The sequence below is a fragment of the Littorina saxatilis genome, linkage group LG4 (genome assembly GCF_037325665.1).
Source record: "Littorina saxatilis isolate snail1 linkage group LG4, US_GU_Lsax_2.0, whole genome shotgun sequence".
In the NCBI taxonomy this organism is placed as follows: Eukaryota; Metazoa; Mollusca; class Gastropoda; order Littorinimorpha; family Littorinidae; genus Littorina; species Littorina saxatilis.
Genome location: NC_090248.1, coordinates 44,638,046 through 44,665,435, shown reverse-complemented (window position 1 = coordinate 44,665,435; position 27,390 = coordinate 44,638,046). Strand labels below are relative to the sequence as shown.

Genomic DNA, 27,390 nt, shown 5'->3' with positions numbered 1-27,390 from the left:
CCATCGTTAGACAGGTGCAAACCTGGACTATTAAACTTACATGAAAACGTCGTTGCACAAAGTAATTTGAATCGATTGTGTCATTGACAGGATAGTTCACATCTCGCATATACAATCAACAGTTACATTTTGTTGTGCAAAGTAAACTTACTCATTTCTGTGCTTTATTTTCATTCAGAATACAGAATATTTGATTGCCCAAGTTTGGGAATTCGTTTTGACAATTGCGGTTTTTACTCCATTCCCTTGAGCCAAGCACACCCAACATACGTACGCAGCTATAAAATAAAAAATCAACGACATCAATTACATTTTTAACGACATAATCACTATATAACAACTCACAGCCATTGACATTCATATGATATTGGGCCTTACAGGTGTCAACGACGAGGACCATCGACTAACGGTTCCATCCCGAGATTTTGAAATGACTGTATTCTATTCTTATCTTTTATTGGGCGCATGACAGGTTTGTATGAGTAAGACCATGTCTGACAGGTGCAAACACCAGATAGCAGTTAAAACGTTGTTGTACGAAGTAGATTTAATCGTTTGTTTATTTGTACTGTTGTTTTATAATAATTGGACACATGGAAGTTTGGGCTTATTCACAACCGAATGGTAGTTTTCAAACATAGAATTATTGAACTACAATTTAAACTTTGTTTTGTACAGTAATGTGAATGATTTGTGTGTTAAACAGTTTTATTATTAGTGTTATTATTTGTTTGTTTGTGTGTTTTTGTTGCGATGCGCACAGCTCACAGGTTTTGGTAAGTTGGACCGTCGATGTGTTACAAGTCATGTTTGTTTTACGAAGTGAATTGATTTATTTGGATGTTGTGTTTTCAGTGTTGTTTTTATAACGTTGGACGGCTACAACAACTACAACGGGCTTTTTTTTATGTGAGGTACGCCTGAAAGATGTGAATACCAAACACTGTGTGAAATCGTGAATCTTATCAACAATGTGTGAAAAACAAAATAACAAACAAACATGTTACTACCGTTACGTTTATGTCGTGATTGCATTCCTGCTGTTATTATTTCACTCATTTATCCGGGGATATAGCTCAGTTGGTAGCGCGCTGGATTTGTATTCAGTTGGCCGCTGTCAGCGTGAGTTCGATCCCAGGTTCGGCGGAAATTTATTTCACAGAGTCAACTTTGTGTGCAGACTCTCTTCGGTGTCCGAACCTCCCCCCGTGTACACTACATTGGGTGTGCACGTTAAAGATCCCACGATTGACAAAAGGGTCTTTCCTGGCAAAATTGCTTAGGCACAGTTAATAATTGTCTACCTATACCCGTGTGACTTGGAATAATAGGCCGTGAAAGGTAATTTATATGCGCCGAAATGGCTGCGATCTACTGGCCGTATAAAATTTCATATCACACGGCATCACTGCAGAGCGCCTAGAACTGTACCCATGGAATATGCGCGATATAAGACTCATTGATTGATTGATTGATTTAAATATCCTAACCATTTTACTCTGGTGACACTTTCTAATTGTCACTGACTGTGATCATGGAACTGCTGTGGTTAATTTCTCTTCTTCTTTTATTGTTGAAGATTGAACACTCTGCTTGTGTGCCTCTAGCATTGTCTTCTGATTCGGAGAATCTGCATTGTGGTCAAACTTTGTTCAGTGACAGACTGCTCACTGCTAGCGTAGAAAAAGCTGTGGTCTGGATACATTAAAATATGTTAACAAAGTGCTGCACAAGGACACATAATGAAAATTACACTGTGCTTAAGTGTAAACCAACGTAAGTGTCTGCAAATCCTGTGTGTCGTTTGCACAAACATTGGTAGTGTGAGCGAACTGTATTATTTCGGAAGAAAAAACATTGCAAGGGATCTGCTGTGGTGAAGATGAACTGTAGGAAGACGTATTGTCACCGAATATTTTTAGCTGAATCTTTGGAAAGAATCTTATGTGAATTTATCATGTATTGTCATGTCATGCCATCCGTCATTCCATGCCATGTCATGCCAATATCATGTGTGTTGTTCTGTTCTGTTCCATACGATATGGAATGTGTATTATAAGTGTACCTCCCCCAGCGTTAATGTTGTGTGTGTAAGACAATCTTTGTAAAGATGCGGGTAATATAGAAGTCACGAGGATGTATTGATTGCTTTGTATGCTCTTTATCGGTATACTTTTATCTTAATTCAGATGTATCTTCTTGGCAGGAGGCTGCATACATTCTTGTTACATACAGATAAATATAGATAAGATTCATATGGTCCTATGAGGTAACCCTCATGGATATTCGGGCTGTTTTCTCACTGGAAAAAGCGAGCTGCCCTACAATTCGGCGCTACCCATTTTTGTTTTTCCGGCATGTGTGTATTCGTGTTTCCAAGCCCTAAGACTTTCGTTGTGAACTTGGGTTTTTTATCGTGCACATGCGTGCACACGGGGGTGTTTGGCTACCGAAGAGAGTTTGCACAAAGTTGACTCTGGGAAATAAATCCCTCGCCCAAAAGTTGGGATCGAACTCACGCCGATAGCGACGACTGGTTTGATATGTCACATCTGTATACCAGAGATCTGTTTTCACTTGTTGTATTTTAATGGTTGTTTTGTTTCTTTATTCAAAGCATGATAGTTATGTTGCTTGTATCGTGTTTGGTAATGGTGACATGGTAAGATCACTACTGTTAAGTTACTCGAATGTAGTGTTCGTTGTTAAATGCACATTTTAAGTGCAGTCGACGGTTTTACTGTCAGATATGAATATCACTGAACAGACAATGTGAAGCATGGTCTTAATTTTTAATGCACTGTTATTAAAATATTTAAATTTAAAAAATTTAAAACGTTTCAAATCAAGAATTAAAAAAGCCCACAGGAAATGTTAAATTATTGGAACGTTTAAATCAGAGGGCTGCAACCGATGTATGTGCCATTAGTGGTAACTATGTAGAAATTATAACTGAACTGACTGATATTTCCGTGTTTTATTCCGGACATGCTTCAAGAAATCTTTACATACGAAAATTATCTTTGATGTGCCACCTCTTATACTTTAAAGAAAGCCATAATTTGTATATTATAAGCATGGCATCCTTTTCCCCAGTTGCTTTTTATTAATGTGCATTCTTATCTTTGAAAGTAAGTCGACAAAACACGTACTGCAACTAATCGGCGATTTGAAAAGCTGCCTCATCTTTATTAGACAAGTTTAACCTGTGAATAAATGCCTTCTTTACAAAACAAAGACGAAAAAAGTTATGCTTTTCCACGTTTTATTCCGGACATGTTTGAAGAACACTTTACATAACAAATTCAAATCTGATGTACCACTCCTTAGAAAGAGATCATGTGTAGCTTCAAGTATGGCATTCCTTTCCTATGTTGCCTTTTATTAATACATTTATACGCTTCTTATTTTGTGTAAGTAAATCAGCGATTTGAAAACCTGCCACATCTGAGTAATAACCTGTCAATAAATGGCTTCATCACAAAGCAAAGACAACAAAAAGTATGCTTTTGTGAAAGGATTTGATGTCGCGCTTGTCTGTTGTGGCTCCCAGTTTTACAAAATAACAATATAAATGTACTGACATAGAAACATGGACATTTAAATATAAACACGACCATGTCAGAGCCAACGTGCCAAACGGAGAGTCATTTTTCTACCCCTAACTGCACCCTCTCCGTCTCATACCCCCAGAAATAAGTTAACTCGGAAATGTGTGTTCCTTTCTTTGCACAGTGGAATCTTACTTTTCCGTATGGAATATAGACTTCCAGCGTTAATTTCTTGAAAGTCTTACCTCTGACACCGGTCCTCTGCTTGCGAGTCTTCCCAGCATGCTCCATCTTAAACCAGCATGGTCCCAAAGTGTATTTGCTGGACCATAGGACTAGCTGACAGAACTCGTTTTATTGTTGAAAAATGTGGCACACAATTTTTATGTACATGTCTGTGTGGAATGCTAGGTATAGTCTCGCTAAACTGGAGTTGATAGTCTGCACGTATAGAAAGCAGCGACTAAAACCTTGCGTTAGATGGTGCATTATGTCTGAAAAATCATGATATGAAATAGGTGACACATAGTTTTTAGACACTGCAGGTCTATTATGATCAGTATATTATATACGTAGCATGCTAGGTATAGTCTCGCTAAACTGGAGTTGATAGTCAGCGACTGAGACCTTGCAACAAATATGCATTATGCCTGACAACTCATGATATGAAATATGTGGCACATAATTTTTAGTCACAGTTCTATATTGATCAGTGTATTATAGAATCCTAGATATTCCTTCGCTAAACTGACTGGAGTTGGTGGTTAGTACTTTTCTATCTATGTCTCTGGTACTTGTAAAAATCAGCGACGTGCATACTTGCATTAGATAGTGCATTACATTATGTCCGGAAATCATGATATGAAATATGTGGCACACAGCGGTCTTATTCACAGGTCTATATGATTATTATATTATGGACTGCTTGGTATAGTCTCGCTAAACAGGAGTTGATAGTCAGTACTTCTGACACGCAGATCCAAAACCTTGCAACAGATGCGCATTATGTCCCGGCGGAAAATCATTCACGATATAAAATAGCCTATACTGAACACAGTTTGTATTCAGATATTTATGGAATGCTCGGTATAGCCCCGCTAAACTTGAATTGAAAAGCAACGACTGAAATCTAGCATCCGATGCCCACTACGTCCGGAAAATCATGATATGAAATATGTGGCACACAATTTTTATGCATAGGTCTAAATGGAGTGGTAGGTAAAGCCGCACTAAATATCTTGATAGCTTCATACCTCATAATTATGTACACACATTTTAGTGCATGAAACTGACCTGATATTATCACATGTAGTGCTACTCGTTCTCTGATTCACACGGTTTTGTAATGATTTTGTACGTTTTCATATAATTACAGATCAGTTATACCTTCAGGAATTTTTTACCCCAGGCATATTTAGCTTTTCTTGGGCTACAATTGTAATTTCAATGCCATCCTATCGCACAGCTATGTTCAGCGTATGACGTTGACTAACATTTAAAGTGGATGTCATTGTGCGCACGCGCGAGTGGATGTGCATGCGTGTGTGCATGCGTGCGCCAGGCTATTTGTGTGTGTGAGTGTGTGTGTGTGTGTGTGTATGTGAGCGTGCGTACGTGCGTGTGTGTGTCTTTTAACTTTATCGACATTCCAATCAATCCATTTTCCCCGCTAGGCTACATATGAATTTATTTTCCATACAAGGGTAACGATTTTAGAGCTTTGGTTAAGTAGATTTCCCTAAAGTAAATAGGAGTGTATTATCAACACAATTTATCAGAAAAGTGTCTGTGTACGCAAAGTTTCTATTGTCATATTGAAAATGATTTAAGTTTTGGGGATATGGGCAGTTTGCGTGAAGTTTCGGTGTGTTGCCTCTCTCGACCGACGAACACTAAGCTCATAATCAGCATTGTAGCCTGCATGCTATCATTTCTCTCGTACCCAGTGCTCAGCCTCGATCCCACACTGAACTACTCATACAACAAGCATTATTTTGCCCTTCTTGCCATGAAGAATGCTGTATCACTATACCTTTTGGTAATTTATTTGTGCCTGTATGAATAAGAATAATGAAAAACCTGTGGTACATATATATATATATGACCTCTTTCTTGTGCCCATCAGTAGACCTCAAGCGTTCGGCGAATGATTAATGCCTTTGTTAATGATGTTGCATTTGTTATTGTTGCTCAAAACTGTAAACCCAAACAACGAAAGTGCGCTAAACGCACTGCGAAAAGGGGTACGGCATGTCAATTGCTGTGTTGCTTTGTATTATTATTATTTCATAATTAAGAAAAAAAACGTGCGTCAATTTGTGAATACCCCCCGCGGGTTAGGGGGAAGAATTTACCCGATGCTCCCCAGCATGTCGTAAGAGGCGACTAACGGATTCTGTTTCTCCTTTTACCCTTGTTAAGTGTTTTCCCCCCGCGGGTTAGGGGGAAAAATTTACCCGATGCTCCCCAGCATGTCGTACGTAAGAGGCGACTAACGGATTCTGTTTCTCCTTTTACCCCTGTTAAGTGTTACTTGTATAGAATATAGTCAATGTTTGTAAAGATTTTATTCAAGCAGTATGTAAGAAATGTTAAGTCCTTTGTACTGGAAACTTGCATTATCCCAGTAAGGTCATATATTGTACTACGTTGCAAGCCCCTGGAGCAATTTTTTGATTAGTGCTTTTGTGAACAAGAAACAATTAACAAGTGGCTCTATCCCATCTCCCCCCTTTCCCCGTCGCGATATAACCTTGAACGGTTGAAAACGACGTTAAACACTAAATAAAGAAAGTTGTTAAGTGTTTCATGTATAGAATATAGTCAATTTTTGTAAAGATTTTAGTCAAGCAGTATGTAAGAAACGTTAAGTCCTTTGTACTGGAAACTTGCATTCTCCCAGTAAGGTAATATATATTGTACTACGTTGCAAGCCCCTGGAGCAAATTTTTGATTAGTGCTTTTGTGAACAAGAAACAATTGACGAGTGGCTCTATCCCATCTCCCCTCTTTCCCCGTCGCGATATAACCTTCGTGGTTGAAAACGACGTTAAACACCAAATAAAGAAAGACATTTGTGAATGCCAATTTTACACACACACACACACAAACACACATACACACGCACGTACGCACACAAGCACGCACGCATGCACGCTCACACACACACGCACACACACACACACACACACACACACACACACACTCATTCAACCGCGCGCGCGTTACTTCAATTTGTAAAATTAATTCTGTGAAACTTGTTGGGAGCGTGAAAATTCCATTTATAATACTATTACAACAAGCAGGTTCAATTTACTTTGCAAATGAAAGACTAAGGTTGCAAAATAAAAAAAATAAAAAAAGGGCCATTTGGTCACAGAGAGAGAGAGAGAGGGGGGGACAGAGAGAGAGAGGGGGGGGGCAGAGAGAGAGAGAGAGAGAGAGAGAGAGAGAGATTATTCCGGGAATAGTATGCCTCTTTCGCACACAGTGATGTTTCAGTTTTATTCGGATTATTTTCAAAGTTTGCCAGTGAAATATATAGGTACTGCAATGGCTGAAATCACACCTCAGAGACGGAATATGAAATCGAAAAACGATATAAGCAGAAGAATACAAAACCAATTTTAAAAATCGTGTTGACTGACACCCTTTACTCCTTAACATCTGCTTTGTGTCATATGAACCGCAGACGGGTGTGTTTTGCTGTCAATTTCGCATCAGCAGGTGTGGATGACTTGCACTCAATAAAACAGTATTTTTTGCGGAGATTAGATCTTACTTCAGGAATAGCTTTCAATCAGATGTGTCCCTGGACTACCACAATATCCTCCAATTACCTAGATGTACCAGAATGATATTGAATTACGTGTACATCTTTTTCTCTAGTTTTGTCATGATACAGTTAGTGATTGAGTGAGTGAGTGTCTGTGTGTGTGCGTGTGTGTGTGACCACAGGAGCTTAATTGTATCCAACCGCCTGTCGATCATTATTTACTCCTGCATGCTTACCCTTGCTACTACTATTCACAGGAATAAATAATGATCGACCGGCGCTTTGATAAAAGCTCCTGTGTGTGTGACGGTGTGCGTGTTTGTGTGTATGACGGTGTCCGTGCGTGCGTGCGTGTATTGAGACTATATGTCCAATCCGTATGTGCATGTGGAGCATGAGCAAATGTAAATATATCTTACTGTGCTCCAGCAGGCTTGTGAAATATTGTTTCTTTTGAAGAGCCCATCGTTTTCCATTTCTGTTATTTTTCCCAGTACCTTCTCAACTGATGTAAAACGCGCATTTTATTTCTGAAGAAGACATTCAGGTACACATTGGCGCAGACAGTGTAATGAAGTGTGGGTAAGAATAAGGGTACCTGCGAAAAGAGTCAATTAATTGTTCGTCATTATGAACTATGCCTGATGAATCTTTCTTGCAGGCATCTCGTGGTTATTATACATGAACCTTGATTTTCTTTGTCTCCATGTTCATTTCATTTCTTAATAAATCATCAATTGCTCTGAAAGTGCCGTCTTATCTTCGATGCGACAATTTTTACTGTCTAATGTGCTGTTGAATAAAACCTTCAGTATAACTATCAAATATGTGTGTTGGTAAGTGTGTGTGTTTGTTTGTTTATTTGTTGCTTAACGTCCAGCCGACTACGCAGAGCCATATCAGGACGAGGAAGGGGGGGATGAAGGGGGCCACTTGTCAAGCGATTCCTGTTTACAAATGCACTAACCCATTACTTGTGTCCCAGCAGGCTTTAGTAAAACTAAATTAATACCTACTGGAAGATTACCAGTTTCCAGTATGTTAAAATAGGCTTAACCTATCTACTGCTGGACTTACATCAGAACACTAACAGATTAAACTATACATGAATCGCGAGACAAGCGGCAAGAGAAGAGATTTTTGGAAAAAATACAGGTGAATGAGCAAGAAGGCAGAAAAAAGAAAAGAATTCATGAAGAAAAAGAGAGCATGACAGGAAAGAGGAACCAAAAATCTACCTAACAGTAAACTAGAAAGCTCCTGCGGTTCCAAAAACAGGAGGGGCTTTTAATTTCATAACCGCAGTGCCCCACTGCGGGAAAGTGTGTGTGTGTGTGAGAGACAGACAGACAAACGGACATATAAATTCTTAGGAGAAAGAGTCTGCCTATGTGTGGCTCATATCACAAGTACCAAAAAAAATAAAACAATTTGCAAACATACAATTATTTTTACTTACAGAAAATCAGAGACAACAAATTTTGATCCTTGCTTTTATTCCTGTACCAATCATCATAGAATGAGCAAAAGCCAAGTGTTTAGGATTTACCCCCAAAACATTTATATACAAAATATCATGAAGTGCTAGCAGAAATTCACGGCGGAGTAAAAAGGAACATCTGATATAACACAGCAGTACTGAATAACAATTGCTGGAGACTTCTGAGTATGTACAAAAAGTTAAATGTATATTACACACATGAGAAAACTTTTTTTTCTAAAACATACTCTTTTTCAGCTAATTGATGGAAGGCAGTGTCTAAATTGGATTCTCAAGAACAGAACTCCAACTGAAGTCGTAAAACAGCTGAATGTACCCTTTTGATCATGAACAAATACTTGGCCAAAAAATAGAATTGCATCAAAACCATTTGATGTATATTCTTTGACCTCCTTAGTTAAATTCACCCTAGATATTGGATCACAGTATTCTCCTTCTTCCAAATGATAGATTAATCAAAATTTAACAAAAGTAAATTTTTATCAAATCTTCTGACAAAAAAGCACAGCTACTTTTAAAGAAAAATAATCAATGCATGATGCCTCTGTTTCAAATCCAAGATTCAATAACTCTGTGTCAAGTGTAGATGTATCCGAAACCAGGAAATCAGAACATGAACAACTTGACAAACAGGTGTCTATAGTTAGGTATCATAAAGTTTGAACACAACTTGTACCAACGTGTTCTTCAGACATCAACCACAAGTAAGAGAAATAATCCAGTCGCTTTATTTCAGTATAAAAGGCATCCTCTTTTTTACAGTCTGGTCATGAAAGAAAAAACCCACTGGCACGCATTATAGCTGTGTTTCAAGAAGAAGAAATATGTAAAGCAACGCAACAAATATGTCCCCTCTGCATCAGGTAAAGGGAGAATACTGGGACCCCTCAGCAATCACCAGTATGCTTGCACGGTGAACTCCCCTGATAAAATCTGTATTTCTGATGCTGCATTTTCTCCCATGAGCAAAGACAGATTTATGAATTTAGCCGTGTCCAGGAGTTATACAACTGCCTATAATACACTACACACACACACAAACACTCCCTTAAAAGGTGTGCTGGTGGAAGCAATGGAAGTTTCAGTGAAGATAAACTGAGGAGGTAATTAGGAGCTAAATATATACATTTCATACTCTGTCTTTATGTAATTAGATCCATCAAAGAAAATAAAGTATAACTCTCTACCCGATTGCCAGCTATGGATAAATAAAATCAAAAGGGCAAAATAAACCATTCCACTAGCATTCACTTTATCAACAGAAAGGAATCCAAAACAAAACAAAATGTGTCAGAAAACAAAGTCAGATTTCTATGACACTATCACTTTAAATCGAAACATGTCACAATTGTATCAAGTCTAAAAGTGCAGTACAAATGTCCACAGCAGCACATGACAGCTCTTCAGCATTTTAAGCAGTTTCTGATCTACCTGAAGACATTTTAGGAGTCAAAAATACTTCTGGTAAGTAAATTTAATTCAGCCACTTATTTGGTTGTCTGTTCTTATGTAATTGTAAGTTAAATTCCTCTCCAACAACTAATACTGCATGAACAGAATTTTCCCTTGTAAATAAATAAATAATAAATAAATTAATTAATTAATAATCAAATACTCGAACCCTTGAAAAACAATACTTGAGTATGATCACATTGATTAAAGTATCCCTTCACCGTAAGTCAGAAATATATTGAACATGTATCACCATACCTAGTGTTCCCCTCCTTATCTTGTCTGCACCTTTGGAAAACGAAATAATAAACTTGTTTCATCTCTGCCGTTTGCAGCATAGAAAAGTGTCCTCATTATCTCTGCACATTTCTAAGAGAGAAGATATTTACTGTGTATTCTACTTTGCATTGCATGCATTGCTGCACACACTATTTAAATAAATAAAAATCTTGACATATACTTACTCATAACATTCCACAACACTGTATATATACCCACAGTACAAACCTAACAAGAATCAGTTTCAGGCAGGAAATCCAGCTGGGCTGAAAATGCTGCAAGCATTATAAGTTAGTGCAGCAAGCTTCCCGAGAGATGAGTTTCAAACTTGAACAAAGTTTACCAAGATCCCTTTTAAAAGCGGTATCGGGAAGTAAACACTAGCTTATGATACCTGTCTTCATGTGATTTTTTGTTTAACAATAAGCAAATAAGTCATCCCATTCATTGTCAGACAGCGCATCTTCACCATCATCAGCCTCGTCACAAAAAAACCAACACAAGCGTTTTTCCAGTCCCGGGGGGTCCTATTTCCTCTCTCCCAGTAGCCTGAGGATGTGGAGGAAGAGGTTGAGGATGTCAAGGTAGAGGTTGATGGCGGCCATGATGTATTCCTCTGGGGACAGCTTGTGCAGCATCATCTGGGTGTCCACGATGATGAAGAAGGAGAAGAGAACTGCACCTCCGATGGCGATGCCTCGATCCAGGAAGGGACCCGGGAAGAGGATCTGCATGACGCCAAACAGAGAAGATTTTGTTCTAAGTTATAGTAAAAACGATGAGGTAAAATAACCGCTGAACTAGTTTTCTTGGAAACATAAAAGAGAGGAAGGCAAAAGTACACACAGCATGCCTTTGACATCATATTAATTTTATTTCCCTTGACTGCTTTGACAGCAAAAAGCTGTTCACAACAAAGACTGTTTATGAACTGATTCATGCTATGACCACTCAGAAAACAAAGGTAACAGCTTACAGTTCATGTCCTGGCTACTCCTGAAGACTTCATGCAGTTGCCATTTTACTTTGAAGAATTCAACACACATTACAATCAAAACCAATTAAAAATAGATGAAGGTAACAATTGTTCATTCTGGACATATTTTTGGTATCAACGCGAACAACTTCTTGTCTATAAGAGTTAAATGTTTATCTAATGAAGATTTATAAGTAAATACCTGAAGAAAGCCAGCCAGGATAAGGATCCACAGGAAGGAGAATAGGCTGAAACAAACATGAAATACACTTTACTTTGAACATGCATTCTCACATCTTAAATCAAACACATGCAGGTTCACCCCCCCCCCCCCCCCCCCACACACACACACACTCACACACACCAACACACAGATCGACCGCCCCACAACACACAGATGGAAACAATCGCACAGCAACTAACACACACCTCTCTCTCTCCCTCTCTCTCTCACACACACCAAACACATACACCCGTTCTGTTCCAGCACACACACTCCCTCCCTCCTTCAAGGCTATCAGTTTATAATCTCACCAGCCATAGTGGACAGTGAAATCTCTTTTGGTCTGAAACGTGTAGATAGTCAGTCCTGCCGTCACAGCCAGTGTTAAGACAAAGGCTTCCAAAACTGATGACACTTCATACATGGTTACTGCAATAAAAGAAACAATACAAATCTTGTGGCATAAGAGAGATTAAAAAAAAAAACCACAAAAAACATCTTGAACAGTGGTAGAAATAAGGTAGGACTAGAAGGTTAAAACTTTGTGATTAACCTCTTCACTGCCACAGTATAACAGCATTTTGGTATTGCTGTGTGCCAGGGCAAAATTTCGCTTTCTTCGGTAGGTTCACTAATCTGTTCACTGCTCGATCATTTATTGAGATATCTCTTAGATCTTTGGCATGTGGTTTGCTTATACCCTTGGCTATTATAGGATGACATGATCATTGGACTTTGTTTGTGATTGTTATAGTAAAAATTGATATAATGACCATTTTCGTCAAAAATTACAGTTTCCGGACTTACACACACATAGTGACACACATTGCAGCACGTAAAACCACACAAAACACTGCTAAAACTGGTGTCAAACATCAGGTACTCACATTACAGCCCATAAAAGTATTCTTCTGTGTGGTAATCCATAAATCACTTCTTGTAGAGCTTCCAGAACACTGTATCGCTTGAAAACAGGTCTACGAGTTGAGGTCGGACTTTCGGCCGCCATTGTGAATGGCGAGAATGCTAACACAGTTTTCAACACGTGGTAGAACGTGGTAGCAACTTTAGTAACTTATCCGAACGGTCTATGGGAAAGAACTGTGTTTAGAACCCCTACAAGTACTTGGACAGTGGTTACCTCCCATTTAATTTTCAGAAATGTCCTGAAATGTTGGTGACACAAATCCCACGTAGTCGCGTAAGGCGAAAATACAACATTTAGTCAAGTAGCTGTCGAACTCACAGAATGAAACTGAACGCAATGCAATTTTTCAGCAAGACCGTATACTCGTAGCATCGTCAGTCCACCGCTCAGGCAGTGAAATTGACAAGAAGAGCGGTTTAGTAGTTGCGCTGAGAAGGATAGCACGCTTTTCTATACCTCTCTTCGTTAACTTTCTGAGCGTGTTTTTAATCCAAACATATCATATCTATATGTTTTTGGAATCAGGAACCGACAAGGAATAAGATAAAAGTGTTTTTAAATTGATTTGGAAAATTTTATTTTGATAATAATTTTTATATTTTTAATTTTCAGAGCTTGTTTTTAATCCAAATATAACATATTTACATGTTTTTGGAATAAAAAAATAATGGAGAATAAGATAAACGTAAATTTGGATCGTTTTATAATTTTTTATTTTTTTTTACAATTTTCAGATTTTTGATGACCAAAGTCATTAATTAATTTTTAAGCCATCACGCTGAAATGCAATACCGAAGTCCGGGCTTCGTCGAAGACTACTTGACCAAAATTTCAACCAATTTGGTTGAAAAATGAGAGCGTGACAGTGCCGCCTCAACTTTCACGAAAAGCCGGATATGACGTCATCAAAGACATTTATCGAAAAAAGGAAAAAAACGTTCGGGGATATCAATCCCAGGAACTCTCATGTAAAATTTCATAAAGATCGGCCCAGTAGTTTGGTCTGAATCGCTCTACACACACACAGGCACGCACGCACGCACGCACGCACACACACACACACACACACACACACATACACCACGACCCTCGTTTCGATTCCCCCTCTATGTTAAAACATTTAGTCAAAACTTGACTAAATGTAATGACCACGTATTACATCGGGGTGGGCAGTGAAGGGGTTAATTAAGCTGCACAAAAGATCTAAACACCTCCTGTGAAAACAGGCTTGCTTGTTGCAGTTCAATGGCTGATGCATTTTCATGTGTGTTCATATGTGTGATTTTATCAAGAGAAGATTAGAGCAATTTAGCTACTTGATTTACTTTACTCAAACTCATCACATATTTATACCAAAACAAACACTTACCAATCACACCAATTGCATAGGCCTCCATTAATGTCTGCAATAAAAGAAAGAAAATGCATTTACTGTACAATGCAATAGCTAGCTGACAAATTAATAGACGATGTTCAGAAATAAGTCTCACGGAATGAAAGTTTACTCAAACTCAAAGAAATGTTAGTGTACGTGTGGAAGTTGTATAATAACCTGCAAACGCAGAATAAGAAGAAGAAAGAATGCACCAATCAACTAAGCATCAGAACATGCCTGACTATTTAAGTTTAACATTCCTCTAAAACCAGTTGGCCTATATCTGGACAGGTATTGGTAATACACTGAGGATATGGTGTGATATTTGAGTCGATTAAGCCCACTAAGGTTTTCTTTTTTGACACGCCAACATTAGACTGGTATCCTCAAAGTATCGAGGTACGATCATGATAATGAGAGATGATGATGAAGCCCAGAGACTTTCGGTGTGAGCTTGGGATTTTTTTCGTGCGCATGTGTGCACACAGGGCCGGGGGTGTGCGTACACTGACGAGAGTCGGCACAAAGTTGACCCTGAGAAATAAATCTCTCGCCAAACCTGGGATTCGAACCCAAGCCGATAGCGACAGACTGGTTCTTAAGAAAGTGCCCCACGGACTGAGCTACGTCCCTACCCCTACCACAACTTACAAAGACAGCCAGCAGTATGTAGTTGGTGGGAGTTTCCTTTCGTTTCCACATCAGTCCGAAGAGAGACGCGAACGTCCCGATCAGAGACACCAGCATCATCCAGTTGCTGGAATCAACAACATCACACATCAATAAATCAATCCATTGTGGAGGTCAGTCACGATTTCAAGTACCCCTTTATTGTACAGTACGTTTTAGTTAAATCTACAGTATACATTTCGTCCCTTAAACACTCTACAGGCACAATGATCCACATATATTTATAAACTTTACAATTTGTTTTACATACAAGTTTTCATGGTTTACGTCACTTGTAAGTATGCCAACCATCGCAAGTCCATATATCATGCGTGCATGCTGTTTTATTAACTTAGATGAGACACACAAAAATAAAAAAAACTATTAAAAAAACACACAAACACACACAATCCTAATCAGTGTTGTTATTGGGATCCTGTCTTCGATCACTGCCTGATGCATACTTCTTTCTTTTTGCATTTAGTCAAGTTTTGACTAAATGTTTTAACATAGAGGGGGAATCGAGACGAGGGTCGTGGTGTATGTGTGTGTGTGTGTGTGTCTGTCTGTGTGTGTGTGTGTGTGTAGAGCGATTCAGACTAAACTACTGGACTGATCTTTATGAAATTTTACATGAGAGTTCCTGGGAATGATATACCCGGATATTTTTTCGATAAATGTCTTAGATGACGTCATATCCGGCTTTTTGTAAAAGTTGAGGCGGCACTGTCACACCCTCATTTTTCAATCAAATTGATTGAAATTTTGGCCAAGCAATCTTCAACGAAGGCCGGACTTCGGTATTGCATTTCAGCTTGGTGGCTTAAAAATTAATTAATGACTTGGGTCATTAAAAATCTGAAAATTGTAAAAAAAAATTTTTTTTTATAAAACGATCCAAATTTACGTTCATCTTATTCTTCATCATTTTCTGATTCCAAAAACATATAAATATGTTATATTTGGATTAAAAACAAGCTCTGAAAATTAAAAATATAAAAATTATGATCAAAATTAAATTTTCGAAATCAATTTAAAAACACTTTCATCTTATTCCTTGTCGGTTCCTGATTCCAAAAACATATAGATCTATGATATGTTTGGATTAAAAACAACGCTCAGAAAGTTAAAACGAAGAGAGGTACAGAAAAGCGTGATATCCTTCTCAGCTCAACTACTACCCCGCTCTTCTTGTCAATTTCACAGCCTTTGCCACGAGCGGTGGACTGACGATGCTACGAGTATACGGTCTTGCTGAAAAATTGCAGTGCGTTCAGTTTCATTCTGTGAGTTCGACAGCTTGACTAAATGTTGTATTTTCACCTTACGCTACTTGTTTTTATATAGCATTCGTCTGACCCCTGCCCAGTCAAGTGTCTGATAGTTTTGGTCTTTTGACCATCACTTTTCCAAACATACGGACAAAGCGCAGACATTTGGAGCCTATACATATTTTCAATCCAGGTCTAACAGACCCATTGTCTTCAGAGGCTGGGAACAACACTACTCATTGCTCAATTAAACAGACCAAAACATAATAAGCCCATGCATTCACACTGCCTTTAGAAATTGGAGCACTCACTTCTGCTGGACAAAAAGTTTGGCGGAGTCATTGAGGAGAAAGACTGATGCCACGAGTGTTGTGGCCAGGATCTGTGCTGACAGGATGCCATACACCTTGCGCAGGAAGCCTGTGAAAAATATATCCTCACAGTAACAATTACAAGAAGCAATGATGACATGTATGCAGAGTGAAATAACACCCAGTACAGAAATGTTTATACTCCATGCGGGTGTATAAACACTTCAGTCTTGCTTGAAATATAAAACCTGATCAAGCAGTGTTTAAAAGTCAAATTAAAATAACAACCCAACCCTGATCCGCCTGTTTCTCCATTATTCTGTGATGTATAACTATAAACCTTTTCGGAATCTGAGCAGCTCTCGCGAGATATCCGCGAGACACGCTCTTTCAGTCTTTGTTATGCTTTGAACGTCGCGAGAACTTCGAACCTCGGCTTTTGCAGCTTGTGCGAGATCGCTGTACCATGTACATGCTTTGCTATATGCTCTGAAGTTTGCGAGAGCTTAACTGGAATACCGATAGGGTCTATTGGGACAAAGTCTGATTTCTTTGATAGAATAATTATCCCCGAGTACGCTAGTACAAGGGCTCAGCAGACTTTAATTGTGTGTCTGTGTGTCTGTGTGTCTTTCTCCACTTAACAGCTTATTGCTGGGAAACTACTGGGCGCAGTTCGTTCAAAAGTTGATACACTAACTTGATAATAGGTCCGATTGATCGTATTAAAACTTCATAATGTTACCTGGGACCTAAATGCGAAATAAACCACAAAAACGACTTGGCCGTAGGAGGAGTTTACACCGGCGGGGCAACACGCAGCCATTGACCTGATAGAACAGCCGAACGCGTCACACAAAAATACGTCATGACAAAGTTACACGCAAAGCGAAAGAGACTTTGACGTCATTTACTTTTGTTCGGAATTTTCCGTCTGTTCCTAGCTTGTCAGTGAAGACCTGACGTGAGTAAGCTTACCCAAAACGTCTTTGTTCTCTATTCTCATTGCAGCTGTGAAATAATCAGTCTTGTGTCTCGGTCGTGTAGGTACAGAGTTTACTTCTGCAATCATTGTGTCCGTGTTGATGACGGCTTCATAAGACAAAATAATAAGCGAATCTATCGCGAGGAAGACGTTTATGTACAAATCACCGAACCCAACCCATTTTTTGTGTGCATTTTTCTGAAGAATAAACTGCATGTGGTTAATTTCATCCGTTTAATGCTTGTCGAAACATATCTGATCACAGATAAGGTCGCAGTTTGTAGGTTGAATCTATGAATCGGCCAGAGATAGATCTGCATTTCTGGTCAGAAACCAACATTCACACCACAGACATTCCAAACATTTATATTTATTGAGCGAGCCAGTCTGAAGAGTACTCGGGTCCAGCGCGAGCGTTTTTGATTTAATCATATATTTGCTCTGCTTAATCTAGGGTAGATATATCGCATGCAAGCTAGCACACACACACACACACACACACACTGATTAAATGATTCCCACACAAGATACACACACACACACAGGCACACCGACAGGTTTACCAGTACATTCAAGTGTTTTACTGGATTCAATATATATATTTACATATGTTTTAGTACAGCCTATGAACATCAACCAGCTTTTTCCACCTTTTCGGCAAAATACCGGAATCGTCTAGAACACTATCACTGTCAACAGCGTACGTATACATGTCATGCTGATCACTACTGCCAGTACAGGCATATCCTGTTGTTTTGAAACAGCCATGGGTCACATGTATACTATCCTGGTTTGAACTGAACCTGCCAAAATGTACATATGATATGAAACTTACCGAGACGAATGTAAACATGTGCTGTAGCGACGTTGGTACCGTACATGAAGTCATCGACGATGCCACCTGTACCCTTCGCTGTTTTGTTTGGGTTTTCTGTGTGAGCTTTTGAGTCTGCCATTTTGGTCGTCTGCTTCAACTCCCTTGTGTGTGGAAAATATGTTCTGTCAGAACGAAAATGATGAATCAGCCACCTTAGCTTTGAAATGGAGACTATGGACACGCAATACGAGTTCTAGATTAAACTAGGGCGAGCTTATCTTAGCCTTTATCCGGAGAACATGTAAAATAGTAGACCGAACAACAGACTGTTACCTGTCGTCGACTTCCGGTTGATGAGAAGCTAAGATTAGCATAGAGTAACGTGTCGTTGTCATGTGATCATGGTGACGCAAGCCATGCTACTTTCGGTTTCTCGAACGACGGCTCGCGCAAGTCACAAGTGCACAATAATGGTGTGTCACTTTCCACTTGCTGTGTTGTGTGTGCGTTCTCTGTACTCCCGAACAAACATCTTTGTGTGGTGATGTAGGGAACTGAGTTTAACTGTTTCACACTCACAACCAACACTGCACATACAAAGCATATATATAATATGTCAACCAAAATGAAGTGTGTGAAGAGTCATAAACACATGCAACAAAAACAAGTCGCGTAAGGCGAAAATACAATATTTAGTCAAGTAGCTGTCGAACTCACAGAATGAAACTGAACGCAATGCCATTTTTCAGCAAGACCGTATACTCGTAGCATCGTCAGTCCACCGCTCATGGCAAAGGCAGTGAAATTGACAAGAAGAGCGGGGTAGTAGTTGCGCTAAGAAGGATAGCACGCTTTTCTGTACCTCTCTTTGTTTTAACTTTCTGAGCGTGTTTTTAATCCAAACATATCATATCTATATGTTTTTGGAATCAGGAACCGACAAGGAATAAGATGAAAGTGTTTTTAAATTGATTTGGACAATTTAATTTTGATAATAATTTTTATATATTTAATTTTCAGAGCTTGTTTTTAATCCGAATATAACATATTTATATGTTTTTGGAATCAGCAAATGATGGAGAATAAAATAAACGTAAAGTTGGATCGTTTTATAATTTTTATTTTTTATTTTACAATTTTCTGATTTTTAATGACCAAAGTCATTAATTAATTTTTAAGCCACCAAGCTGAAATGCAATACCGAAGTCCGGGCTTCGTCGAAGATTACTTGACCAAAATTTCAACCAATTTGGTTGAAAAATGAGGGCGTGACAGTGCCGCCTCAACTTTCACGAAAAGCCGGATATGACGTCATCAAAGACATTTATCAAAAAAATGAAAAAAACGTATTGGGATTTCATACCCAGAAACTCTCATGTCAAATTTCATAAAGATCGGTCCAGTAGTTTAGTCTGAATCGCTCTACACACACACACACACACACAGACACACAGACACACGCACATACACCACGACCCTCGTTTCGATTCCCCCTCGATGTTAAAATATTTAGTCAAGGTCAAGGTCATCCAAGGTCATGCAACACAAAGCTGTTAATTCAAGACATAGGAAGTACAATGGTGCTTATTGGCCCTTTCTACCATGAGATATGGTCACTTTTAGTGGTTCACTACCTTATTTTGGTCACATTTCATAAGGGTCAAAGTGACCTTGACCTTGATCATATGTGACCAAATGTGTCTCATGATGAAAGCATAACATGTGCCCCACATAATTTTTAAGTTTGAAACAGTTATCTTCCATAGTTCAGGGTCAAGGTCACTTCAAAATATGTATACAATCCAACTTTGAAGAGCTCCTGTGACCTTGACCTTGAAGCAAGGTAAACCAAACTGGTATCAAAAGATGGGGCTTACTTTGCCCTATATATCATATATAGGTGAGGTATTGAATCTCAAAAACTTCAGAGAAAATGTGAAAAATGTGAAAAATAGCTGTTTTTTAGACAACATTTATGGCCCCTGCGACCTTGACCTTGAAGCAAGGTCAAGATGCTATGTATGTTTTTTGGGGCCTTGTCATCATACACCATCTTGCCAAATTTGGTACTGATAGACTGAATAGTGTCCAAGAAATATCCAACGTTAAAGTTTTCCGGACGGACGGACGACTTGGGTGAGTACATAGACTCACTTTTGCTTCGCATGTGAGTCAAAAAAACATTCAGGAGGATTTTGATTTAGAAACAATGTTGTTCAGTTCAAGTTCATTTCAACAATGCTGAATCGGTTAGGCAAAAGTAAACTTAATCTGATTGCTTGCAAGTATATATGTGTGCATGCCTGCATTAGATCCGTTGTGTGTTTGCGTGTCGGTGTGTCTTCACAAAATACATGAATGATTTAAATTAAAAGCATCTGTTTATAAGTTTATTTTAGACTAGTTTTGGTTTTGGTTCCAATGTCACTTTTTCATTATCACCATACAGACTACTTACTACCAGTACCAAATCTTTAGAAATTAGAATGTAGCATTTCACAATAATTTCAAAATATGAGTTTGATTGTGTTGTACATGTACTGTATCCTTACTTTCAACAAACATGCACGTGATCATTTCATTTTCTTTGTCATTGATATGCAACCTCTTTCTTTGAATCAAAACGTGAAGAACAACTGTCTACTCCACTTACTGTGCATCTCCCAAGTGGAAAACAACAAAAATTACTGAACCAGATTTAAGACACAAATAAGAATAAGACACCAACATGAAACAGCCTAGAGTAATTACATTACAATTGCACTTTAAAGTTCATTAACATAATACTTTCAGTGTTAAAGCTGTGTGCACAAGTCAAGTAACCAGCACTGCTTGATCATGACTAGCTCTTTTATTTTTCTATTGGAAAAAATACAATAATACTGTTTGTGTTAAAAAAAAAAGCAGTGTGCGCCGCGCCAGTCAAATAACCGTGGTGACTGTGTGATTATCACTCAAATAAATTACACCCGTAATATAATCGCCATGCAATAAATATGCGTACATGTGGCAAGCAGTCATTTAAAATCCAAAACAAAAATTGTGCGTGCAAAGGAATACAAAGTAGATGCTGCATTGATCTTAATTGGGTTGCAGAGAAAGAGAAAGACAGGGAGAGTGTGTGTATGACTGTGTGTGTGTGAGAGAGAGAGAGAGAGAGAGAGAGAGAGAGAGAGAGAGAGAGAGAGAGAGAGAGAGAGAGAGAGAGGGGAGGGGGAGAGAGAGAGCGAGAGAGAGAGAGAGAGAGAGAGAGAGAGGGAGGGGGAGAGAGAGAGAGAGAGAGTGTGTGTGCTTGCATGTGTGAGTGTGTGTGTGTGTGTGTGTGTGTGTGTGTGTGTGTGTGTGTGTGTGTGTGTTTTGACAGCTTTAAAATGTACAGTAAAATATTTGACAGCAGTATGTAATATATATATATATTATATATTAATATGGCATAATATGCAATAGTAAAGTTTATTATCCAATCTCGCTCAGAAATATATATATTTCATAAGCAGAGTTCACCTTCCAGCAAAAGATCAGACACATCTATGTTTACTTGCGGATAAATTTCATGTTAAACAAAAGTTGGACTTAAGACTTGACTAAAGCAACTGCTATAATGTGTAGATCTAAATTTGATTTTTAGTAACTTTCTTATTCAAACATTTTTTTCCTGAAAATCAATTTTGTAACACTTTTTGCACATATATTTTATTCACTGTTTATTTTATATATATATATGCAAGCAATCCATCTTTCTTTCTTTCTTTCTTTATTTGGTGTTTAACGTCGTTTTCAACCACGAAGGTTATATCGCGACGGGGAAAGGGGGGGAGATGGGATAGAGCCACTTGTTTCTTGTTCACAAAAGCACTAATCAAAAATTTGCTCCAGGGGCTTGCAACGTAGTACAATATATTACCTTACTGGGAGAATGCAAGTTTCCAGTACAAAGGACTTAACATTTCTTACATACTGCTTGACTAAAATCTTTACAAAAATTGACTATATTCTATACAAGAAACACTTCACAAGGGCAAAAGGAGAAACAGAATCTGTTAGTCGCCTCTTACGACATGCTGGGGAGCATCGGGTAAATTCTTCCCCCTAACCCATGGGGGGTAGCAATCCATCAAAAGATACCAAGGAAATGACAGTACACGACACTGATAATAATGTACAGGAGATGCCCTAAACAGCACTCATCCGTAAGGCAGTAAATACACCTTGAAAAAAAGGAACTCACATTGTAAAACATGTTGTATGTTTCTTTTATACCCAATTTCATTTTACTTTATTTGTTATATATATCATAACAATCCCAGGACCCAGAAAAAAAATGGAAGTACATGTATATATAACATACATCTTCAATTAAAAGTAAGAGTAAGTTAGTAAGACACATGTAAGTGTATTGACATACATTTAAAATATCAATGTATCATTTATTTCCCACTATGTGAATTGATGCTGCACAATAAAATAGCATGATCTGTAACATACATGTATCATGTTCAAATGCATATGAATTGTTGAATAAACACTGTTTAAACCAAAATAGCATAGTCATATACTGTTGTATGCCTTTGTCACAGAAAAGCTAAAAGATTGTAAATTAAAGTCCAAAATGTAAATTAAGTGTCTTGGAAATGAATTTGAAAGAATAAATAAATGGGCAATGATTTATGTACAATCATGTAGACATGCACATGGGTCTAAAAAGTCACACCTATGAAAGAAAAAATTAAACACACACACACACACACATAAAGTGTCAACTCTACAGATGTAGGCTAAACTAGTCTATAGATTATGTCCAAAGCCAGACACGATGATAATGATATGCAGACTCCATGCATACTTGAGCAGGTACATCAGTAGACCAATGCACAGAGCACATTTTTAAAATGAACCCTTTCATGTAAACAAAACAAAAATATTTTTTCCAAAAGTATACAATATAAAGTACACTCTAACTTAAGGACAAATTTTAAAAAAAAGACCAATTATAACTCAAATGAGGTAATAAACTGGTTTGAAGATCTGCTGGTCCTTTAAAAAAAAAACCCACATTAAGGAGCAAGCCTACGGTCTATATTCTCCATATCGGTCATGCCCTGTTTTCAAGGCATGCTGCTGCGCTTCGCTCTGGCCTTTGAATGGAGCACGACAGACTAGGCACCTTAACGCAAACTCTGCCATGTTGGTGAACTGTCCACTAGACTGGGCCTCGCGGGCAATGTCCATAGCCTGAAGCATGACGGTATCATCTGTGGAAGAAAAGCGAAGTTCTAGTATGGCACCACTTCCATCTGGAGCCTCCAATACCAGAGGGTCATAGTGAACACCATCATACAAAAGAAAGACACGCTTGGGAAAATTCTTGTCCTCTCCGAACCGGTCAATACGGGCGGACTGGCAGTCCACAACGGCTATTTCTGTTTCATAGTAGTTCGAAAGGATGGCAACCTCGATCCCACCACCCCAAGAATCTGTGTTCATAATCCACATGACATAGTCTTGGTTTGGACGACCCAGGTATCCTTCGGAGTAGGTCTCCGGGTCGCTGCTCACAACACCAGCAATCAACTGTCGCAGTTCTCCGGCACTCTCCAGGCTGATGGAGCCATCCGTCATGACAGCATGGATGGAGGTGAAGAGGCACGAGTTGTCGGCAGGCACCACTTTTCTCTGTAAGACCCCTTTCAATCCAGTGGCTAGCTGCTGCTGTAGAAGACGATCAGCTTCAGCTGCTCCAACCCTAGCCTGGGGTTGTGAAGGAGAATCGCCCCCAGATATGGAGGTTTCTTCATCGACGGTGATCTTGTCACCTGACCTGACCTGGAGGTCGGTCAAGCTGCGGTGAATGTCCGTGGTGTCAATGGCTTTTGGAGGAAATCCCACCTTGATCTTAAGGCGGGCGGAAGGGATGGCTGTGGCCTTTGATATAGCTAGCACTAGGTCAGCTATGGTTGAATTCGGCTCCAAACCTTCTAAAGATTTCAGTCCAGCTTTTGTTTGACATCGTAGCCTCAATGCAGCAGCCATACTGTGTGGAGTTGTCGTGGTTACAGCTTTGTGTGAAGACTGTTGATCGCTTTGCTTCTGGCCAGGGGGGGTGATCCTGAAACATCAGATCCCATCTTTAACGATTAATACAGCTTTGCTTGTTCCTAGTACATCACAGCAACTTTTAAGAAAAAAAGAAAGAAAACAAAAAATGAAAAAATTAAATAAATGTTGGAATTATAAATAATGTATGAAAAATAATCTTCAATGTTGTACGTAAGACCACTTCATACTCATAGTCATTTAACATTTTACACAGTTTCTATTAGTTATAATTGTTTATATAACCAGTAAATATATACAGTAGTATGTCTTTACTTTCTTTCTTTCTTTCTTTATTTGGTGTTTAACGTCATTTTCAACCACGAAGGTTATATCGTGACGGGGGGAGGGGGAAGATGGGATAGAGCCACTTGTCAATTGATTCTTGTTCACAAAAGCACTAATCAAAAATTTGCTCCAGGGGCTTGCAACGTAGTATATATATATATATACGACTAGTGTCTGTGTGTCTGTCTGTCTGTGCGCGATGCACGGCCAAAGTTCTCGATGGATCTGCTTCAAATTTGGTGGGCTTATTCAGAGAGACCCCACAAAACCTCATCGATGAGATATTTCAACACGTGCTCTCAGCGCTGAACCGATTTTGGTTTTTCTCTGTTTTTCTCTGGATCCATTCCCAGTAACTCTTCCTTATCTTCTCCAGTGTTTTCAGCGTTTATCTCCCTTCCTTCGTGTGGTTTCAATCCATATTCCCGTTACTACCTTACTCTTTTTAGAATGTCACGATTGCACCCGTAAGTTGTTCTTACTGTAAAAGTAAAAAGGTCGAATCAATTTATAGCCACGCGAAAAATACACTGTCATCTATCTCTATATATTTATAGATATAGATATATATACGGCTTCTCTGTGTGTGTGTTTGTGTGTGTGTGTGGGCAACACCTGTGGATTGTAGAGTTCTGTTTGTGATGTGGTCTAGCGGCATTGGTGTGTCAGTAAGTTCAAGCCTTCCTTCGAGAAGCCATAACAGTTAATCTCAATCCCGTTTGAGTGGACTTCGCCTTCAAAGGTGATTGTGGTGTTTAGGCACTCAGTTACAATTGGCGTCGTCGACAGCGATGGGCCACTGAATCATTTTCGTGCTGTTCCCATTCCACCTGGGAGTGACCTAAGTTGAAACAGAATCCGTTAGTCGCCTCTTACGACATGCTGGGGAGCATCGGGTAAATTCTTTCTCGTCCCAACCAATATGGGACTCCCCCTAACCCGCAGGGGGGTGTATGTCTTTACTGGTAATCTTGTTTTAAGACAGGTATAATAAATTTATGTGCTCCGGTCCAGGTGTTTCCGACAGACCCCTTGCTAATGATTGGTCCATCCTTTGTTTGTCCGAGGTTTTGCAAGAAAAGGTCACTCTTCCACAACATGCACAGGTCTACAAACCTAAACGTTCGAGTTATTCAAAAATCGTCTATTGAATTTGAAATAACATGATCAATTTAGCCCTGTGTAAGGTTCACGTAGAACTTTCACTTTCAGTATGTACGTGGTGTCACTTCCAAGGAGTTAATTCGGTAAGTAACCCCAGGAAATCACTATTTCTTGATATTTTGGTGAACAGGGGCGGATTTAGGGGGGTGTTACACTTATAGGGGTTCCGGACCCCCCCCCGCTGTCAAAAAAGAAGAAAGATTTAATACTAACTTTAAACGAAATAATGAGTGGCTGCTGACACCAGTTGAGGGTCCTGCTAATTACCGTCAACTGCCGTTACGGAACTACCGCCAACATTTTGTGTGTCCTGAACTTCTTTTTTTTTTCCTAAATGCAGGTGGCTCACGAGTTCAAAACTTGCGAAGGTAGCCGAATCGCCATTTGGGGCGATAAGCACCGGATTTTTGTGATTCACGAAGTAGAAGTGGATGACTATAAGGCAGATTTTGATCTCACGAATGTGAGCGACGCTGGGATTTTATACTGGAGCGGCATCATTTGTCTTGCTGTCCGGGCTGACAACTAGTGTGAGCGACAAGAAGAAGAAGACTGTGAGCAACGCTGGGATTTTTAAATCAGTAATTAGCAGGACCAATCGCACGGCTCGCCTGAAAAAATCACGAGCTCGCTCCCGCCTAGTCATCCACTTCTACTTCGTGAATCACAAAAATCCCATGCTTATTTAACCAAATGGCGATTCTGCTACCTTCGCAAGTTTCGAACTCAGCCACCTGCATTTAGGGGAAAAAAAGAAGTTCAAGACACACAAAAAGTTGACGGTAGTTCCGTAACGGCAGTTGACGGTAGTTGATGGTAATTAGCAGGACCGCCAGTTGATCATGTTTAAAATCAAGGATAAACCACAAATTGTTTATAAAATAGCTAAAATTCTTCAGCTTCAGGGGGGCTATGCCCCCCCAATAGCCCCCCCACCCTCAGACCCCCCATAGAGGCGTTTTCTACCGACCCCGGACCCCAGGTTGTAACCCCCCCCCCCCCCCTCACCTCTGGCTTAACTGCTCCGCCCCTGGTGAAATTTCATTACCATGCAGTCATGATCTTTCACTTTCACTGAAAATTTCCCAATTATCATGATAGTTCCTTCTCAATACATGTTTAATCTGATTTGAGTTAGCTAAATTGAGCAAACCACTCATCAATTAGATTACTCCAGAAAGGTACCTGTCCTGTGGTTCAAAACATACATAAGTCATGATCTATCAAGCATGTATTGTACATGATGTAGTGCCTGTTGGGTTAGCATTCCATGTTGACCGATATTAATTTTGTCGAAATTACAACAAAAGTCACAATTTTACGATCAAAACCAGCCTTTAAACATAAAAACATTGCGAAAAAGTATACCTGGTTCAAGAAAAACTTTACTGTACCTTTGGTTTCTACACAAACTGAGGTGACTTCACGTTACCTGACATAATCAGCCGTCTCCCTCTCAACTTGACTCTTGAGACTCAAGCCACACTGCATAGAAAACGTTATCTCCCTTGGACCGAGAACAAAGGGGCAAAGCTAGGCCCCCAAAAAACTTTCGGAATAAGCTTTATCGTCAAAAATTATGGATTAATATTGTTGCTGCTGCGAAACGAACTGTTCCAAATTTATTCAATAAAATGTACCCTAACACTGGATATATCGCGCCATCTGAAATGTGGTTAAAATGGGAAAAAGAACGTTGAAAGTTTTTGAGTGCTGTCCCTTGTTGAGACTT

The 27,390-nt window shown here is 39.1% G+C and overlaps 2 protein-coding genes across 5 annotated transcripts; both read right to left on the bottom strand.

The window, feature by feature from the left end:
• Positions 1-8,805: 8,805 nt before the first annotated feature.
• On the bottom strand, positions 8,806-18,585 carry LOC138964859 (protein lifeguard 4-like). Of its 2 annotated transcripts, XM_070336922.1 has the most exons (8): positions 18,447-18,585; positions 18,132-18,295; positions 16,312-16,420; positions 14,712-14,817; positions 14,055-14,088; positions 12,069-12,186; positions 11,737-11,782; positions 8,806-11,286 (listed from the first exon to the last, which is right to left on the bottom strand). In XM_070336922.1, exons 1-8 carry the CDS (start codon positions 18,506-18,508, stop codon positions 11,086-11,088), a joined length of 840 nt encoding a protein of 279 aa, XP_070193023.1. In that variant the 5' UTR covers positions 18,509-18,585; the 3' UTR covers positions 8,806-11,085. The 2 variants fall into 2 exon arrangements, with proteins under 2 accessions (XP_070193023.1, XP_070193024.1); XM_070336923.1 differs by lacking the exon at positions 18,447-18,585 and having other exon boundaries at positions 18,132-18,440.
• A 2,364-nt stretch (positions 18,586-20,949) lies between these two features.
• On the bottom strand, positions 20,950-27,334 carry LOC138964858 (ubiquitin thioesterase OTU1-like). Of its 3 annotated transcripts, XM_070336921.1 has the most exons (3): positions 27,053-27,332; positions 25,110-25,335; positions 20,950-24,219 (listed from the first exon to the last, which is right to left on the bottom strand). In XM_070336921.1, exon 3 carries the CDS (start codon positions 24,141-24,143, stop codon positions 23,181-23,183), a length of 963 nt encoding a protein of 320 aa, XP_070193022.1. In that variant the 5' UTR covers positions 24,144-24,219; positions 25,110-25,335; positions 27,053-27,332; the 3' UTR covers positions 20,950-23,180. The 3 variants fall into 3 exon arrangements, with proteins under 3 accessions (XP_070193022.1, XP_070193020.1, XP_070193021.1); XM_070336919.1 differs by lacking the exon at positions 25,110-25,335 and having other exon boundaries at positions 27,091-27,334; XM_070336920.1 differs by lacking the exon at positions 25,110-25,335 and having other exon boundaries at positions 27,053-27,331.
• Between the last annotated feature and the right edge of the window lie 56 nt (positions 27,335-27,390).

What these genes read in the sequence shown, in the direction of transcription:
- LOC138964859 (XM_070336922.1), bottom strand. Translation starts at nt 18,508, where the DNA reads ATGACAACGACACGTTACTCTATGCTAATCTTAGCTTCTCATCAACCG. An exon ending in CTATGCAATTGGTGTGATTG is followed by an intron (nt 12,187 to 14,054) that starts GTAAGTGTTTGT and finishes CTTTTATTGCAG; the next exon opens with TAACCATGTATGAAGTGTCA. An exon ending in TTCACTGTCCACTATGGCTG is followed by an intron (nt 11,783 to 12,068) that starts GTGAGATTATAA and finishes TGTTTGTTTCAG; the next exon opens with CCTATTCTCCTTCCTGTGGA.
- LOC138964858 (XM_070336919.1), bottom strand. Translation starts at nt 27,149, where the DNA reads ATGCAGTGTGGCTTGAGTCTCAAGAGTCAAGTTGAGAGGGAGACGGCT. An exon ending in GAGACGGCTGATTATGTCAG is followed by an intron (nt 24,220 to 27,090) that starts GTAACGTGAAGT and finishes CTGATGTTTCAG; the next exon opens with GATCACCCCCCCTGGCCAGA.